At 37.7% G+C, this 17,867-nt stretch overlaps 2 protein-coding genes across 2 annotated transcripts; both read right to left on the bottom strand.

Annotated features, from left to right (window-relative positions):
• Nucleotides 1-506: 506 nt before the first annotated feature.
• On the bottom strand, nucleotides 507-4,338 carry LOC141083194 (protocadherin gamma-B5-like). Its single transcript, XM_073567358.1, has 3 exons — nucleotides 2,035-4,338; nucleotides 1,694-1,765; nucleotides 507-608 (listed from the first exon to the last, which is right to left on the bottom strand). The coding sequence occupies exons 1-3, from the start codon at nucleotides 4,336-4,338 to the stop codon at nucleotides 507-509; spliced, it is 2,478 nt and encodes an 825-aa protein (XP_073423459.1).
• A 116-nt stretch (nucleotides 4,339-4,454) lies between these two features.
• Nucleotides 4,455-11,794, bottom strand: LOC141083195 (protocadherin gamma-B2-like). The gene is made up of 2 exons (XM_073567359.1): nucleotides 9,488-11,794; nucleotides 4,455-4,532 (listed from the first exon to the last, which is right to left on the bottom strand). Exons 1-2 carry the CDS (start codon nucleotides 11,792-11,794, stop codon nucleotides 4,455-4,457), a joined length of 2,385 nt encoding a protein of 794 aa, XP_073423460.1.
• Nucleotides 11,795-17,867: the final 6,073 nt, after the last annotated feature.

Below are 17,867 nucleotides of genomic sequence, written 5' to 3' on the forward strand. Positions count from 1 at the left end.
CCATCACCAGGTTATGCCCATTTTAACACACAACCATGCATGGTTTGAGGCTCATCAGCAAAAGCCACAGATCTATATGGTCTGTTATTCCTATAACTAACTGTGCCGCAGTGTGCAGCTTGTCTCCTTGACAAATTAGCTTCAGCGGAGCCTGAAATCCTCTATGTTGACAAGCCTAAACGGTAATATTTCAGCATCAAGCAGCCTGGAAATGTGTCTGTCTAGCATTTGGGCCTGTTGGTGGTGGCTGCAATGTTTCTTTTTTATTTCAAGGCCTGGGGAAGGGACAGCTGAATGCTGTGTTGGGATAAAGACTTGGAAGTGCGTGATGATGCGTCAGAATATGCAAGAAGGTGCAAGGTGGGAGGCATTTGACTGATACATAGCCCTCATGTTTTTAAGTGTGCTTTAAAACACATCTCTTTAAACAAGCCTATCACCTCAACTCACTAATCTTACTCTCCCCTGTTCCCTCCTTCTAAAAATTATTCAGAATCTGCTCCCTTCTATTCATCTGTCTCCACATCCTCCATATGGTAACTGCACTTGATAATTGCACGTAAACATACTGGCTGATGATGGAATCTTGCAGCTTTATATGAAAATCCCTATTTATTAAAATTGCTGGATCTGAAATAACAAGCACTTTTCACATATTGTATCCCACTCCCTCTTTCCTTGTACATTGTAAGCTTGCAAGCAGGGCCCTCAGTCCTATTGTATCTGTTTAAACTTTCTTACATTGTATTTATTGTCTGTATGTGTCATTGGTTAATTGTAAAGTGCTGCGGCATATGTTGGCGCTATATAAATAACATGATTTTTATTATTATTATTATTATCATTATTAAAATGAGCCCTTAGAAGAATTGATAGTATGATGGTTCAGCTTCAGCACCATTATCAACACTACAGGACTCAGATTCGTTATACTGTGCACAAAGGCCTAGACAAGCACTCTCTCCCTCCTATAAGAACTGTCCCTGTGCTGTGCAATGGTATTAGTGTTGATCTTGGTGGCGCCTGTCTGTTTATAACCTCTGATGAGATAATGCGGCCGGCCAATCACAGTAATGCCACTACCAAGTTGTGTATGGTATTCCAGTGGCTGGCAGGCAATCCTTGCATACTTAGTTGCTGTGTAGCAGGTGCCAAACATGTGTGACAGGGATTTGAGTATATTCAATCTGAGCACCAGTTAATGCTCGCCGAGTACCAAGCCCATGCGAGCACCCAGATACTGAAGTGATATTGGAGTATCACCAAGCACGTTCGCTGATCCCTATCAATCACCATGTCCCACATTTCTTTATATCTTATAACCTAAAACCATATTTACATATACAGTGAAGCATTTTTAAAAGACTATGAGAGAATCACTCACATGCCAGAAACAGAAAACATCTCATGCACATCTCTCAATTGTCTCAAAACTCAAATTTGTCATGCAAAAACTGTACATTATATCAAGGATGCATGCAATTTACTAATACAAAAATGGGTTCTAGGCATCTTAGACCCTTCATCACTTTGAATACATACTCCAAGCACTTTTTCTGCTTTAAAAAAAAGCTTTACACATCTGCTAAATGTTTAACTTTTACAAAATACTATAAACTTTCAGTTGTAGTTAATTTACAGTATTAACATTTCCTAAAAATCCATATTAACACAGTCCATTATAATGAATTACCATTAAGAAAAATTTTAACATTGTCTTTGGGAAGTCCTTTACAAAGTTTTTCATAGAGGATCCTTTAGAAAGCTAGAGGAAAGTTAAAAAGTGAGCTGTGGAAATTAGGAAATGTGAGCTCATTGTGTTTTCCATAATGTCCATTGTGCAAATGATGGTTACATATGCTCAAAATAAAAACAGAGTTAAATAATATTCTATTGTCATCACATGAAAAGCTGATAACCATAATTTTACTGCAAGTACATTCTGATTTTAAAATATTTCCTTCAGCAAATTAAATCTATGTTTATAAGACTTCAATAGGTAGAATCTGTAAGTCAAGTTTTACAATGACTCACCTGTAAAGAGTTGTTAGCCGGCAAATAGTCTTCCAACATTTCATTACTGAGCCCAGAATCATCAGCATCAATGAGGTTATCAACAGGGACATTCTGATTTGCTTTCATGTAAGTAAAGTCATTTTCCGTAGAATCCAAAGCCACGCAGACATTGTATGAGTAGGGAAATGTTAATGTTCCTGTTGGGTTTTGAGTTAACATTCTAGGATCAACTTGTGGATATAAGTTTGAACTTAGAGGTCCAAACATTGGTAATGGCTTGGACTTTTTATACTTTGATATAATAACTAACAAAACTGTTATAATAAATAGTAAGGATATTATAGCAAGACCAATTACTAAGTATAACTGTAAATTGGAATGTTGATCTTCATCGGTGAGTTTGTTCTGAAATTTAGGAGCAACTTGTTGGAAATTGTTGGCAATAACAAGATTAATGGTGACAGAAGATGAAAGACAGGGATGCCCACTGTCCTTCACAATCACCACTACCTTTTTGTGTAATGTATCCTTCTCTTGAAAGATGCGTGATGTCCTGATTTCTCCATTATGCTGGCTGATTGTGAAGTATGGTGACTCAATAACTGGCAAAAAAGTGTAAGATAGTAACGCATTATGGCCAGCATCTGCATCCACTGCCACCACCTTGGTAATCAAAGAGCCTGGTTCAGATGCAAAAGGGACCATCTCAAACATAGTTGATCCATCACTTTCTAGAGATGGGTACAAGATTTTGGGAGCGTTATCATTCTGATCTACTATACGTATAGTTAGTGTTGTATTGCTGCTCAGCGATGGGGATCCATTATCACTTGCTGACACTTGTATTAGAAACTCATTCTGTTGCTCATAATCAAATGATCTCTGAGCATAGAGAACTCCAGTCTCAATATTAATGGAAAGGTAAGCCGTGACTGGAAGATCAGTATCAACATTGGAAATTGAATAAATAATTTTAGCATTGTCTCCAGTATCAAGATCATTGGCTTGAATACTGAATATTGAAGCTCCTGCTAAGTTGTTCTCTTGCACATAAGCTATGTAAGTTGATTTATTAAACATGGGTGGGTTGTCATTGACATCTGATATCTCCAAGATGATGGATTTTCTACTGGAAAGTGGAGGTGATCCTCTATCAGTAGCTAAAATTGTGATATTGTAGGTAGATACTTTTTCCCTGTCCAAAGAACCAACAGTAACAAGTCTGAAATAACTGGCAGATGATGATAATAAACTAAAAGCTCCTCCATCCGTAAGTTTGCAGTCCACTTCTCTGTTTTCCCCAGAATCCCGATCATTCACTTTAATGAGAGCGATTATGGTTCCTGGTGTAGAATCTTCAGGAATCGGAGAAGACAATGATGTGAGGGATATCTCAGGAGCATTGTCATTCTCGTCTACAACTTCTATCAGTACTTTACAATGCGCCATGAGGCCTCCACCATCCTTTGCTTGAACAGATATTTCATAATTTTGTGTTAATTCAAAATCCAATTTACTATGTGTTTTAATTTCTCCGGTCACAGGGTGGATACTGAATATTCCAGAACGATGGACATTTCCAGATGTTTTACTAAAGGAATATGTGATCTGTCCATTGACCCCTTCATCCTTGTCTGTGGCATTCACTGTGATTATTGTGGTATTTATTGGTGTATTCTCATTTACACTGACTTTATATATTGACTGGGTGAATATTGGGAAGTTATCATTAGCATCAGTAACAATGATGCTTATTAAGGCAGTTCCAGATCTCACAGGTTTGCCTCCATCCATAGCTGTTAATATAAGCTCATGAAGACTCTGTGTCTCCCTATCTAATGGCTTCTCTAGAACAAGCTCTAGAAATTTACTACCATCTGCATTTCTGTCTTCACTCAGTGTAAAATACTGATTATCACTGAGTTTATATGTCTGCACAGAATTAGAGCCAATATCTGGATCTTCTGCCATCTGTAAAGCAAATCTGGTCCCTGCTGATGTTAGTTCAATAGTCTCTACAGAAAACATGTCAGGGAAGAATGCAGGAGAATTATCATTTATATCCTGAATTTCAATCTCAACACTGAAAACATTTAGAGGGTTTTCAATCACAGCATCAAAAGTTATGTAGCACGGAGCTGCTGCCCCACACAATGTCTCTCTGTCTATCCTGTCCTTAGTATACAATTTTCCATTATCCAGATTTACATAGAAATATCTCCCTGGAGCGTCAGATACAATCCTCAATTTTCTAGATGAGAGTTGCTTAATATCTAATCCAAGGTCATCTGCAATATTTGCTATAACAGAGTCTTTCCTCATCTCTTCTACAATGGAATAGTGAATCTGACCTGAGACTGAATGACACAGCCAAGAAAGCAATACAGAAATGGTTACTTGCCATCTGAGTCCTTTGTATATTTGATGGAAAGGATGTGTCATTCTTCAACCTTGCGATTTTCTGCAGAGCAATCCACTTGATTGTAATCCACTGGTAAATCAATCCAAAGAATCCACTTGTTTGATAAGAAAAAAGGAAATATCCAGTTTGCTATAGAGAAAATCTAAAATGTGTCTGTGCCTCCTCTTGCAGATCTTCAGTGTGAGTGAGAAAAATACCAGTGGCGCTCCAGTTCTGTATTCTTCTCCTTATTGGTTAAACAGCGGCGCTCAGAGGTGAAAGTGAAGAACTGCAGCACTGAATTACTATATTTATATTACATGTTTATAAAACCATGTTTTAGCATTTTTTGAACTTAAGCAATGTATGCAATAAAAAAGTTGCATAAAGTAAATAATTATTTGAAATAATTTGTGATCGCTGTACACATTTTAGGATGTGGCAAAAGAAAATCTTAGCGATTTGCTACATGACTTTCATCAACATATTTACACAATTCAAACAGTTCAGTGTTTGACTAAACATTTATAAGTATTCAACTTTGATGAAGGAGTTATTATTTTATTTTTTAATATTTGCAATCTTTTTTAAGTAAAATTAAATTATAAGTCTGTTATTATATCTTTATACAGTCAATAATATCTTATAACAAGAATCCCATCGAAACCATTCTCTGTTATAAAGTTGAAGAACCTGTTAAAGCGTATTTTCTCATGATCATAAATGGGTAAAATTGTAATAGGAAGCAACATTTCATTTTATTATTTAAGAACGGCGAGGATTTTAAATTATGTATATTGTTCATTGCCTAGAGAAAATATCTGACTGCTAGAAACATTGAAGACTGCTCTGTTTGGAGGAACACAACAACCATGGTGGTGTCCGAAATATCAAGTAGGAAGGCAGGAGGGACCGGAATGTTGCGCTCCTGAAAATAAGAAATTAGAAAATCCCTTTTAATTTAATTAATTTAATAATGTTATTTAAGCTGCAGAGAAGGAAAATGTAATATCACATTCCTTTTTACAGTACACAATAGTTGTGTCCATATAATGTACAATTTCGTATCAGAAACTAACAATGTTCGGAATGAAAACTTATTTTTCATTTTATTTTACTTCCATAATATAGTCTGAAAATAAAATCTAGATTTAATATGAAATATTACTACAATTTATAAGGCTGGTTTCACATTTGCGCTTTATAGCGCAGCGACGGCCTGCGCACGGCTGCCGCTAAGCCCCGCCTCCTCCCAGCTCCCTGCCCGCCCCATCCGGTCATCGCCGCCTACTAGCGCACATGGACGCTTGCGAACTGTGCCCCCTGTCTTTAGCATAGGGTGCACAGATCGTGCGCTGGCCGTGCGCTAGCAGGATTTTGCCGTGTGCTGCGCACTTTTGAAGGTGCGCCGTGCGCGCCGAAATGCAACATGCTGCGTTCGGCGCACACGGGCGCACCTTCAAAAGTGCGCAGCGCACGGCCAAATCCTGCTAGCGCACGGCCAGCGCACGATATGCGCACCCTATGCTAAAGATAGGGTGGGCAGATCGCAAGTGTCCATGTGCGCTAGTAGGCGGTGATGACCGGATGGGGCGGGCAGGGAGCTGGGAGGGGGCGGGGATTATCGGCGGCCGTGCGCAGGCCGTCGCTGCACTATAAAGCGCAAATGTGAAACCGGCCTAAAATATACAAAAGCTATTAAAGGATTTTTATTCTTATAAATTAACTTTTTTCTTCACATTTGTCTAGTTGGATTGGAATAGCTTTGATTAAGGGCTTGCCATCACTGATGAAATTTAGCAAATTGCATACGTGCGGTCATTTAATGATCCCTGGAATATTCAAGTTTTGCAGCATCCTAACAGAGTGAGCATTACGCACAGCTATGATTTTGCAATGAAAGTGGATATCTATGTGTTATGTTGGTTTTGCTAGTATGGAAAGAGGTCTCTGTTATATTTGTATGTAATAGATATATGAAATCAGTCTCTTACTAATATCACTTTCAACTAGGCTTATACAGTTATGGAACAAGATACTGTGCTTAGCAGATTACTGGGAATGCTCTGATGTTCACCCTTCCACACCTAAAAGAGATCTGGCCATTGTAGCAAAGGTCCACAAAGTAGCTACTGGCTGGTGGAACAAATTGGCAGCAGGACTTTCAACAAATTAGAGCACGTCAGTAGGATAGTCATGGTCATGTCCAAGTCATTAGGCAGAGCCAGTTGGCTAGAGAAAGGTCACACAAATAAAGATCAACCCAAATAAGCATTCAAGTAAACAGATGAGTTGTGATTTTATGAGCCAACTCAGGAAGCAGAATATCAAATGGGAAATTTGGCACCAGAGAAGTAATACAACTCAGTAACTGGCATCAATATGTTGTCAAGACAGGACTTAAAGTACCATGCCCTAAACTAAGTCCAGCTATTGGTCAGATATTGCACATGCTCGTGGGCCCTGCCATTAACAACTACCTATTTAGCATTCTTAAAAATAGAACTAAGTGGCTAAGAAGTGTTAATTCCCCCCCAGCAAGGGGCAAAGATAATGGGGCTTGTCTGGCCATGGTATTGAAAAGAGCAGGACATTGGTGGGCGATATCTGTTATGCTCAGCCAGAGGATAAATCTCGCTGGTCAGGAAGCGCTCAGCAGAGCTATGGTGTCACTGCCACAACCTTGGTGCCAAGCATCGCCTGCCGAATCAGAGCCACAGTGCCTGACAGCGGTGAATAGGTGACAACATGTATTTGTTTTCTAATACAAGAAATTAGTATAAAAAAGATAGAACAAGTCACAATATGATTAAATACATAATAACAGGTACAAAGCCAATATTATGATACAGCTATCTGCTAAAGACAATTTAACAGCTTACAACATTACTAAAATTGTTTAATTTCTTTCTTAAAATAAAAAACACTCCACATTTTTCTTTGCCTATTTCTTGTGTAATGTTTAATTGCACAGAGGCTTTCTTGAAAATCCCTTTATTGTTTTCATGTAGTAAAAAGAGATAGTAGACCATAATACTGACAATGTTATATGATGTCTTCATAATGTGCAAAAACTGAGCTTTTAACCAACTTTTGCTGTTGTAGTTTTTTGTCCCGCTTTATCTACTTTCATTCTGGAGATCCCCTGCTATCTTCCACATGGCTTGAAATGGCCCCGAAGTGAGTGTAGAAGATAGCACAATTGTCACTGCACAACAACTATATCATTACCAAGCAAGACTGTCTTGACAAAACCAGGATTCTGCATCTCTATAACTCCTTTTGTGACTACCAATGAGCAAAAATTTACAACAATGGAGGCTGTCGTTGAAGGATCAAAGTAAAAAAATGTGGAATTTATTCACCAATCTAGGTACAATGCTTTCATCTTTACTTTATTAACAATTAATAAAGGCTTTATTTGGAAAGCTGAAACATTGCACCTAATAAAGTAAAATTTTTTTTCACTTGGATCCCTTGAAGGCCACCTCCATTTTTGTTTTTTTCTATATCTAGAAATCTACAGCCCTAGGAGGGATTACACCATTGACAGAAAACTATGCTTCTATTTTTCATTTCATACATCAGTGAGCACAGATATAAATGTTAAGAATAGTGATGAGCGAGTATACTTGTTACTCGAGTTTTCCGAGCATGCTCGGGTGTTTGCCGAGTATCTTGGGTGTGCTCGTAAATTATGTTTGTGTCTCCACAGCTGCATGATTTGTGGCTGTTAGACAACCTGAACACATGCAGGGATTGCCTGTTTGTTAGAGAATCCCCACATGTATTCAGGCTGTCTAGCAGCCGCAAATCATGCAGCTGCAGAGACACAAACATAATATACGAGCATGCCCAAGTTACTTGGAGAACACCAGACAATACTCGGAAAGCTCGAGTAACGAGAACACTCCCTCATCACTAGTTAAGAAGAGTAAAGTATCAGAATATTCACTAGCAGGGGGTAAATGCACAACTGTTGAGTAGTCATACTAAGCATCTCTTAAATTTAAAATGTAAAAATGCTCATTGGATTATTTGTTTATAGGTCAAAAGTCTAAAACTGCACTTTTGACTTCTGTCAGATGGGCTTAAATAATGATGGGTTTATATAATGATTAATTTCAATATTTGGACACACACAAATATACACTTTAACTTGCAAGCTTGTCATCCAGGAGGTGAATTGATAGGAACAAATTGAGGTGTAGAATTTTTCTTTTATTGCCAAATTACTTATTAAGATCCCACTTTTCCCTAACTAGTTCACCTTCTCAACTCCCCATTTCTCCCTCCTTTATGTCCCCATTTCTTGCATTTACACACTCAGTCCCCTCCACTCAAATGAAGACATTGCTTGTTTCTTGGAGGACTTTGGTGGTTTTAGCAGTGATATGAATTTTTTTCCTATTCTTTCAGAAGCCCTGGATGTCTGCCCTTAAGGCCCCGCCTCATTTAGTGATGCACCAGCAATCCCGACCACGATATGACCCGGTCAGGATTGCTGGTCCATCGCTAAATGGTCGCCAGTGAGCAGCCAAACAGGCAGATCTCACAAGCGATGCAGCAGCGGTCAGCAGTCGATACTTACCTGTCGCATGCAGCGAGGGTGACGTTTCTGCCCGCGTCCATGGCTCGCTCGTCGGCGCCAGCAGGAAGCCGACGACGAGAAATGGACCAGGCCGATCTCGTGCGATCACCGATAACCAGCGGGGGAGCCGGTCGGAGGTGAGTGTCACATGTAGTGATATTGCTAGTGATATCGCTGCTGCGTCACAAAATCGGTGACACTTTAGCGATATCGCTATTTGTAAAAGACCCTTTACTCTGGGAAACTCCAGGTCATTCTGGGAGATTTGGCAAATATTTGGTTACTGAATCTGGCAGATTTTACACACAAGAATGTGAATAATGTATCAAAAATAATTTATCTTCTCCATCTGGACAGTAAAATTATTGAATATATATTTGGAAGAGCAACAAGCTAAAGGAAATACTATATATCTCAATACTTAGATAAATAAAACTACTCAGCATTGAATGTAGAAAATCTCATCCGGTTTCACTTACCCCTGTAGGGTTACTCGCAGGCAAATTGTTTTGTAGGCTTTCATTCCCGAGTTCAGAATCTTCAGCATCAATGAGATTAGCCACAGGGACACAGGGATTTGGTTTCATGTAAGTAAAGTCATTTTCACTGGATTCCAGAGCCACACAGACATTATATGAATAAGGCAAAGTCATTGATCCATTTGTGTACTGAGAAATCAAACTGGGATCAACATAAGGATATAGGTTTGAACTTAGACCATCCAATACTGGGGGTGGTGAAGGCTTCTTGCATTTTGATATAACGACCAACATAAAAGTTATTATGAACAAAAGCGAAATGAGTGCAAGAGAAATGACTAAGTATAACTGCAAATTGGACTGAGGGTCTTCATTACTGATTTTATCATTGAATCTGGGAACCACTTGCTCAAAATTGTTGGCAACAATGAGATTTAAGGTAACTGTGGATGAGAGCGAGGGGTGTCCATTGTCCTTCACCATCACTATGATCTTATGATTCAATACATCCCTTTCTTGAAAGATATGTGATGTCCTTATTTCTCCAGTATGCTGACTGATGGCAAAATAAGAATGTTCTGATTCTTGTAAAAAGTGATAAGAGAGCCAAGAATTATGTCCAGAGTCTATGTCTATGGCCACCACCTTGGTAATTAAAGAACCTTGTTCACAGTCAAAAGGGACCATTTCAAATGCAGCCGTACCTCCACTATCTATCGAGGGATATAAGATTTTTGGTGAATTATCATTTTGGTCTACTATGTGGATAATTAATGTAGCATTGCTGCTCAAAGATGGCGATCCATTGTCTTTAGCAGTGATATGTATCAGAAACTCTGATCGCTTCTCATAATCAAATGATCTTTGAGCATAGAGAACTCCAGTCTCTATATTTATAGAAAGGTAAGAAGAAGATGTCTGGTCTTCTGTCACATTGCTGGAAATTGAGTAAATTATTTTGGCATTGTCTCCAGTATCAGGATCTGATGCTTGTATACTGAATACTGATGCTCCTGGTAAATTATTTTCTTGCACGTAGGTATAAAAGATGGATTTAGAAAACAATGGTAGATTATCATTGACATCTGATATCTCCAGGATTATGGATATTTTACTAGACAGTGGTGGAAATCCTCTATCAGTTGCCAGAATAGTGATATTATACCTAGATACTTTTTCTCTGTCCATGGGGGCAGCAGTGACAACTTTGTAATAAGTATTAGAGGATGATATCAAACTAAAAGGTGTTTCTTCCAACAATTTGCAGTCCGTTTCTCCATTTTCTTCCGAATCACGATCATGGACTTTAATAAGAGCTATCATTGCACCAGGTGAAGTATCCTCAGCTACGGGACTCAATAATGAATTAACTGATATCTCAGGAGCATTGTCATTCTCATCTATAGCTTCTATCAGTACTTTACAATGGGCCATGAGGCCTCCGCCATCCTTTGCTTGGACAGATATTTCATAATTTTTTGCTAATTCATAATCTAATTTATCATTTACTTTTATTTCCCCAGACACAGGGTGGATACTGAATGTTCCAGAACGATGAACATTTCCTGATGTTTTACTAAAGGAATATGTGATCTGTCCATTGGCCCCTTCATCCTTGTCTGTGGCATTCACTGTGATTACTATGGTATTTATTGGTGTATTCTCATATACACTGACTTTATATACTGACTGGGTAAATATTGGGAAGTTATCATTAGCATCAGTAACAATGACCCTTATTAAGGCAGTTCCAGATCTCACAGGTTTGCCTCCATCCATTGCTGTTAATATAAGCTCATGGAGACTATGCGTCTCCCTATCTAATGGCTTCTCTAGAACAAGCTCTAGAAATGTACTACCATCTGGGTTTCTGTCTTCACTCAGTGTAAAATACTGATTATCACTGAGCTTATATGTCTGCACAGAGTTAGAACCAATATCTGGATCTTCTGCCGTCTGTAAAGCAAACCTGGTCCCTGCTGATGTTAATTCAATTGTCTCTACAGAAAGCATGTCAGGGAAGAATGCAGGAGAATTATCATTTATATCCTGGATCTCTATTTTTATTTGAAAAATATTGAATGGATTTTCAACCACCGCATCAAAGGTCAAGAAACATGAATCCTCTGTCCTACACAATGATTCTCTATCTATCCTGTCCTTCACATGCAGATTTCCATTATCCAAATTTACATAAAAATATTTTTCTGAAACATGTGACAAAATCCTCAACTTTCTAGATGAGAGCTGCTTCATGTCTAATCCAAGGTCATCTGCAATATTTGCTATAACAGAGTCTTTCCTCATTTCTTCTACAATGGAATAATGAATCTGACCGGAGACTGAATGACACAGCCAAGAAAATAAGATAGAAATTGTTACTTGCCATCTGACTGCTTTCCAGATCTGTGGAGGTTCCATGTCTTTCCTTTCTGTCTTAAATCTGATATTTAGATAGCAAAATGTATAATCCACTGAAGAAGAAAATGTATAAATCAATCCCCTGTTTTCTTAAAATAACATTCAATATCCAGTATTTTTCATAGAGAAAATCCAGAATCTGTCTGTGTCTTTGCTTGCAGTTGTGTATTGTGTGTGAATGATGAAACTACCAGTGGATCTATAGTTCTGTTTTCTGCTCCTTTTTGGTCAAACAGCGGCGCTCAGAGGCGTAAGTAAGGAACTGCAGTACTGCATTATAGTTGGTATATTTTAAGCCCAAAATATCTGTTATTTACTTTATGTTTAAAAGTGAATGCATCTCTTCATGATTTTATATAATATATATTATAATGTGTACATAGTTTTTATGAAAATTGATATACAACATAACATTGATAAGAAATATTATTAAAATAATGTGCATCTGAATGGTCATATACAGTATAAAATAACATATATATATTACACTGTACATGATATTTCACATACACTTTATTGTAATATTTCTTAATGTTATGTTTTGTATTCATTTTCATTAAAAATATGTGCATACTATGATATATAAATTTTTAAATATGTAAAATCATGGATAAATGCATTCATTTTTAAACATACAAAAATATATGTATTGTCTCCCCTACTTTTATATTTTATTTTTTAAATTATGGTTATATAATTTTATTAGTTTAAAAGTCCAAATTATACTTCAACTTATATGTTTCTGAGTTTCATAATCTTCCCTATTTCTTGCTTTAACAAGTAACTAATATATGATTCAATTTGCAATTTTTGTAAATCTTTCATCTCCTAATTATGAACATACATGTTAGTGTAAAACTGAAAAGGTATAATATTAAGCTGACAGCATTGACATATTTTACAGTTTTCGATACTTATAAAGGTTTCTAAAAACTTTATATAAGTTAACCTTCTTAGAATGTTAACATAATGAGATAATGAGATAAATGAAAAGAGATTCCTTGTCTGTTCTTTCTTTATGATTCATTTTAATGTACTTTCTTAGTACAAACTAAAATAATATAACTTAGAATATGTTGTTGATGATGATTATTACAATAACTGTTAAATGACAATACAAACAATATTAAAACATCTGGACAAACTCTAGAACTGCTCCTTTCAAATTGCCTTTTCATTAGTGATTATAATACATTTTTTGTATTTGATTTCTGAAGACGCAAAAGCAACTTCGTAGATAAAAACGTATATCAACTAAATAAGTGGCCCCAAATAATCTTAAACATTGTCTATACAACTTAAATAAATTTCATATTTTAAAATCATATAAGTATATTTTGTTTTAATTGTATTTTTTATTGGATTTTTAAATTTACATGATTTACACAAGTTTAGTTTGAAAATGGCATAGAAAAAGCGGCATTCACTTGGGTATAATTGGTTGGTGAGGGTTCGACCGCTGACAGAATGGAGAATTTCTATACTTGATGGTTCACTTTTATCTGCCTTAGAAATTGCAGCAGAAGGTCAGATATCCCGCCAGCGATCGTTTCATTTTATATGGGGCTGCACATTTTTCTAAATCTAAATATGGTAGTAACGTCTTCTCTTTTTTTCAGTAATTTATTTTATATATTTTAATATTTAATTTGCAAAATTCACTGTTTAATAATGATGACCGAATGTGCTTGGATGACGTCTTATCCGAGCATGCTTGGGTGTTATCCAAGTATCTTGGGCGTGCTCGTATATTATGCTCAAGTCCCCGCAGCTGCATGATTTGCGGCTGTTAGACAGTCTGAACACAAGAGGGGATTGCCTGTTTGGTAGGGAATCTCCACGTGTTGAGGCTCTCTAACAGCCGCAAATCATGCAGCCACAGGGACTCGACCATGATATACAAGCACACCTGAGATACTCGGACAACACCCGAACATGCACGGATAAGACATTATCCAAGCATGGATGCTCAACACTACTGTTCAATTTACAAAGCACATACTAGAGATCTGTTTACAAAGGCACATAATAAAATTCCATATAATATTTTAAAATATTTCTTTAAAATGATGTGGAAACATTCACTTTAAAAGTAAAATGCCCATGTCTTCAGTATGACACAGAAGGCTTTCACATCCTCAGTTCACAGCTCTTTTCTCAGTCTAACTCTGCCCTAAAATAATTGATTGATATATTGCAGCATAGCTAGCTGTCCATCCCCTAATAGAGGGAGGACTTTGGCTGATAATGAAGAGAGGAAGTGAAATTGCACCATCCTGTCCAGTGCACTTCCACCTTCATTTGAATATCACTTCTAAAGTGGATTACTCTGCAACAGTGCTGAGTTTTGGTTAATAAAGGTATGGATTTACTTGTGTTCTTATTTTGTAAACTTGCATTGAATTAGACTATGGGGAGGAGAGGGAGGAGGATTAGGAAGAAATTACAGAAAGTTAAAAAGTGAAACGTATGATATGCCTTTCCACGATGTTCTACTGTTACTAACCTACTTTGTCTGGAAAAAAGTGTCATAGTTTCCTCTTCTTTAGGAACCTCCATCAAGCATTAAATGGTCATTTGGCCACTTCCCCAAGTTTTCATAGGTTAGTACACCTGAACATCCCTGCCCTATCACTAACCATTGGAAAGCTGACTCTAAGGGTTTGAACCCAAATTGCAGATGGCCAGATGACCAAAGTTCTGCCACAAGCAGCTGGTTGGTGATGGCACAACTGAGAAAGAAAATTGTTCTGCAATTGGCTATCACAGTGGGCAGAATTTTATCCACATGAGACCACATATAGTATCACAAAAAAAGCCTAGAGTTTGAGACCAGAAGTCTAGATTTACTGTTAACTTTCTAAAAGTAAGCAGACCATAGGCAATAAAGAGATTGAAAGCACCAAGTGCATTATTTTCTAAATTTCTTTTTTTACTGCATATTCTTTAACCCCTTTCCGACATCGGGAGTAATAATATGTCGATGTCGGACTCCCTCCCTTTGATGTGGGCTCCAGCGGTGAACTCACATCGTTCTTGGGACATGTCAGCTGTTTTGAACACCTGACAGGTGCCCGCAATAGCCGCAGGTGGAATCACGATCCACCGGCAGCTATTAACTAGTTAAATACTGCTGTCAAACGCTGACAGCGGCATTTAAATGGGGCTTCTGGCAATCGCACCAGAAATACGCACACCATTGGCCAGCATCACATGATCGCGGGTCACTGGTGTGTCGGCATGGTAATCTGAGTTCTCCTGGAGACCTCTATGGCTGTTAGTGCCAGATTGCTGTGAGTGCCACCCAGTGGTCGACGCTCGTAGCAAGTCAGCAATTCTACTACATAGAGACAATGGTCAGATTTGGCTATGGCAGCTTCTTGTCTCCTATGGAGACTATTGAAGCATGCTAAAAGTTATAGAAAAATATTTTTAAAAATTAAAAAAATAAAAATATAAAAGTTCAAATCAACCCCCGTTCACCCCATTCAAAATTAAACAATAAAAATAAAATCAAATATACACATATTTGGTATCACCGCATTCAGAATTGCCCGATCTATCAATCAAAAAAGTAACCCAATTGCTGAATGTTGTAGTGAGAAAAAAATTCAAAATGCCAGAATTACATTTTTTTGGTCACCGTGACATTGCATTAAAACGTAATAACGGGCAATCGAAAGATCATGTCTGCACCAAAATAGTATCATTCAAAACACCAGCCTGGCACACAAAAAAATGCCCTCACCAAACCCGAGATCATGAAGAATGGAGATTGTTATGAATGAGTCACCGAGGAGGAATAAACAAAAAGCAAGCTAAGCCCTGAAAACCGGAGAGGTTGGTAACTAGCGGATTGCAGACCCCTGATCCTATCCACAACAACTAGCAGTAGCCGTGGAGCGTGCCTACTGTGGTCCTAGACGCCTCGTCATGGCCGGAGAACTAAATAAGCCTAAAGAAAGGGAAAATCTAAACTGCCCTAGAGCAGACCCCAAAGCAATAGACAGCCCCCAACATGTATTGTCTGTGAAACAAGATGAAAACACAGACACAGAAAGATAGGCTGAGCAAACGATGGGGCACTCACTAACTAGAAAGGACAGGAAAGAAAAGCTGCTGTCTGCAATCATGTAAAAAACCCTGCCAAAAAAAATGTCCAACACATCTGATTGAAAAAGGCCCTGAAGTCGCTAGACTTCAAATCACTATATCAGCTCCCAGGTATATTCTGAAGACAGAGCAAAAGAGATCAACTGATCAGAGACAAAATGGGGATTCAGCCCAGTCCCAGCCAGGGCTGGCTGAACACAAAAACTAAGTAAACCAGACAAAACTCATATGAACAATAGCAGAGAAAACTTAGCTTTAGGAAGGCAGGAACCAAACTGGAAACCAGAAGCCACAGTCAGGAAAAATCACCAGCAAGAAACTAGGGAGTCGGCTGACTTAAATACAATCAGAAACTCCTGATGACCAATCGCAGTCCTCTTCCTCAGGTGGCCGGTCTCTGCCATTTAGATCAGCTTCATTACCTCCCTTCACCAACAGAGGGAGTCCAGATAGAGAACTCACTACTCCTCTGTCAGCACAGCCAGCTCCATAATCCTCACCAGAAGCCAGAGGCAAAACCGAAAATGAGCTCACAACAGGAGATGCTACGGGTATCGGAAATTGATGCAATTTTTTTTAGCAAACTTTGGAATTTTTTTTCACCACTTAGATAAAAAAGAACCTAGACATGTTTGGTGTCTGTGAACTCGCAATGACCTGGAGAATCATAATGGCAGGTCAGTTTTAGCATTTAGTGAAACGAGCAAAAAAGCCAAACAAAAAGTAAGTGTGGGATTGGACTTTTTTTTGCAATTTCACCGCACTTGGAATTTTTTTTACCATTTTCTAGTACATGACATGGTAAAACCAATGGTGTCACTCTAACGTACAACTTGTCCCACAAAAAATAAGCCCTCACATGCTCATATTGATGGGAAAAAATTATGGCTCTGGGAAGGAAGGGAGCAGAAAACAAAAATGCAAAAAAACAAAAAAAGCTCCTGGGGTTAAGGAGTTAAAGAAGACCTATAACCACATGAAATTTATCCAGTATTTACTTTTATTTTTTCTCCCCTAAGTATGACATTTTTTGCTTTTCTTAAGGGGTATTCCCATCTCCAAGATCTTAATCCCAATATGTAGTAGGTGTATTAATAATATTAGCAAATATCTTCAATTAGAAATGTAATATAGTTTTTCTTATTTGTTATGTCTCTTTATTCATTGACAGGCATTGCAAGACCATAGGTATCCATCATTTTGAGTTTTATGACCATTAGCAACTAACTAACAAACTGTCACTTTATTAGTGGAAGTAACCGTGGATAGCTAAGGTCCTGCAATGCCTGCACATGAGGAAAGAGATATAGCGAATAAAAAAACTATACTGCCAGTTTATCCAGAACCATAAGGTGGATTTTAAAAAACAGAAACCAGAAAACTCAGGGGAACCATGGAAATAATATGAGAGCAAAATCTAGACGTTTAATCTTGTGACAGGTCTTTTCAAATGTGTAATACAGTATGTAATACACATTTACATTTGAGAGATATCTAAGTAAATATATTTCTATATATTTTTAAATATGCTATTGATATGAAATCTCACCAGATGTCAGCAACCCATTCAATTCACACAGGAAAAGAAATCAACCCAAAGATATCCATAAATTAAGCTATATGTTATAATGAGAAATGACACAGGGAAAAAGTATTAAACATATGAAGAAAAAGATGTAAAAAGCCATGGAAAGTCATAAAACATGATGAAATCTATCAATAATAAGAAAGTAATTCTGTCACATACTAAAAAAATATAAGGTGGTTCAACTGATGGCCCATAAAGCTTCCTTATTACCAAGGTGCCACAAAAAAATCATCTCATGATGGGTAAAGCCAGTGAGCT

This window comes from Dendrobates tinctorius, unplaced genomic scaffold (genome assembly GCF_039654945.1).
Source record: "Dendrobates tinctorius isolate UK_male_01 unplaced genomic scaffold, ASM3965494v1 ptg000020l, whole genome shotgun sequence".
NCBI lineage: Eukaryota > Metazoa > Chordata > Amphibia > Anura > Dendrobatidae > Dendrobates > Dendrobates tinctorius.

Excerpts from the sequence above, each read along its gene's own strand:
- LOC141083194 (XM_073567358.1), bottom strand. The coding sequence starts at position 4,338 with ATGAGGAAAGACTCTGTTATAGCAAATATTGCAGATGACCTTGGATTA. Across the intron at positions 1,766-2,034 it reads CGGCTAACAACTCTTTACAG|CTTTCTAAAGGATCCTCTAT; the intron begins GTGAGTCATTGT and ends ACTTTCCTCTAG. Across the intron at positions 609-1,693 it reads TGTTAAAATTTTTCTTAATG|GGATTTTCATATAAAGCTGC; the intron begins GTAATTCATTAT and ends TTTAATAAATAG.
- LOC141083195 (XM_073567359.1), bottom strand. The coding sequence starts at position 11,794 with ATGAGGAAAGACTCTGTTATAGCAAATATTGCAGATGACCTTGGATTA. Across the intron at positions 4,533-9,487 it reads CTGCGAGTAACCCTACAGGG|TGGATTCTTTGGATTGATTT; the intron begins GTAAGTGAAACC and ends TTATCAAACAAG.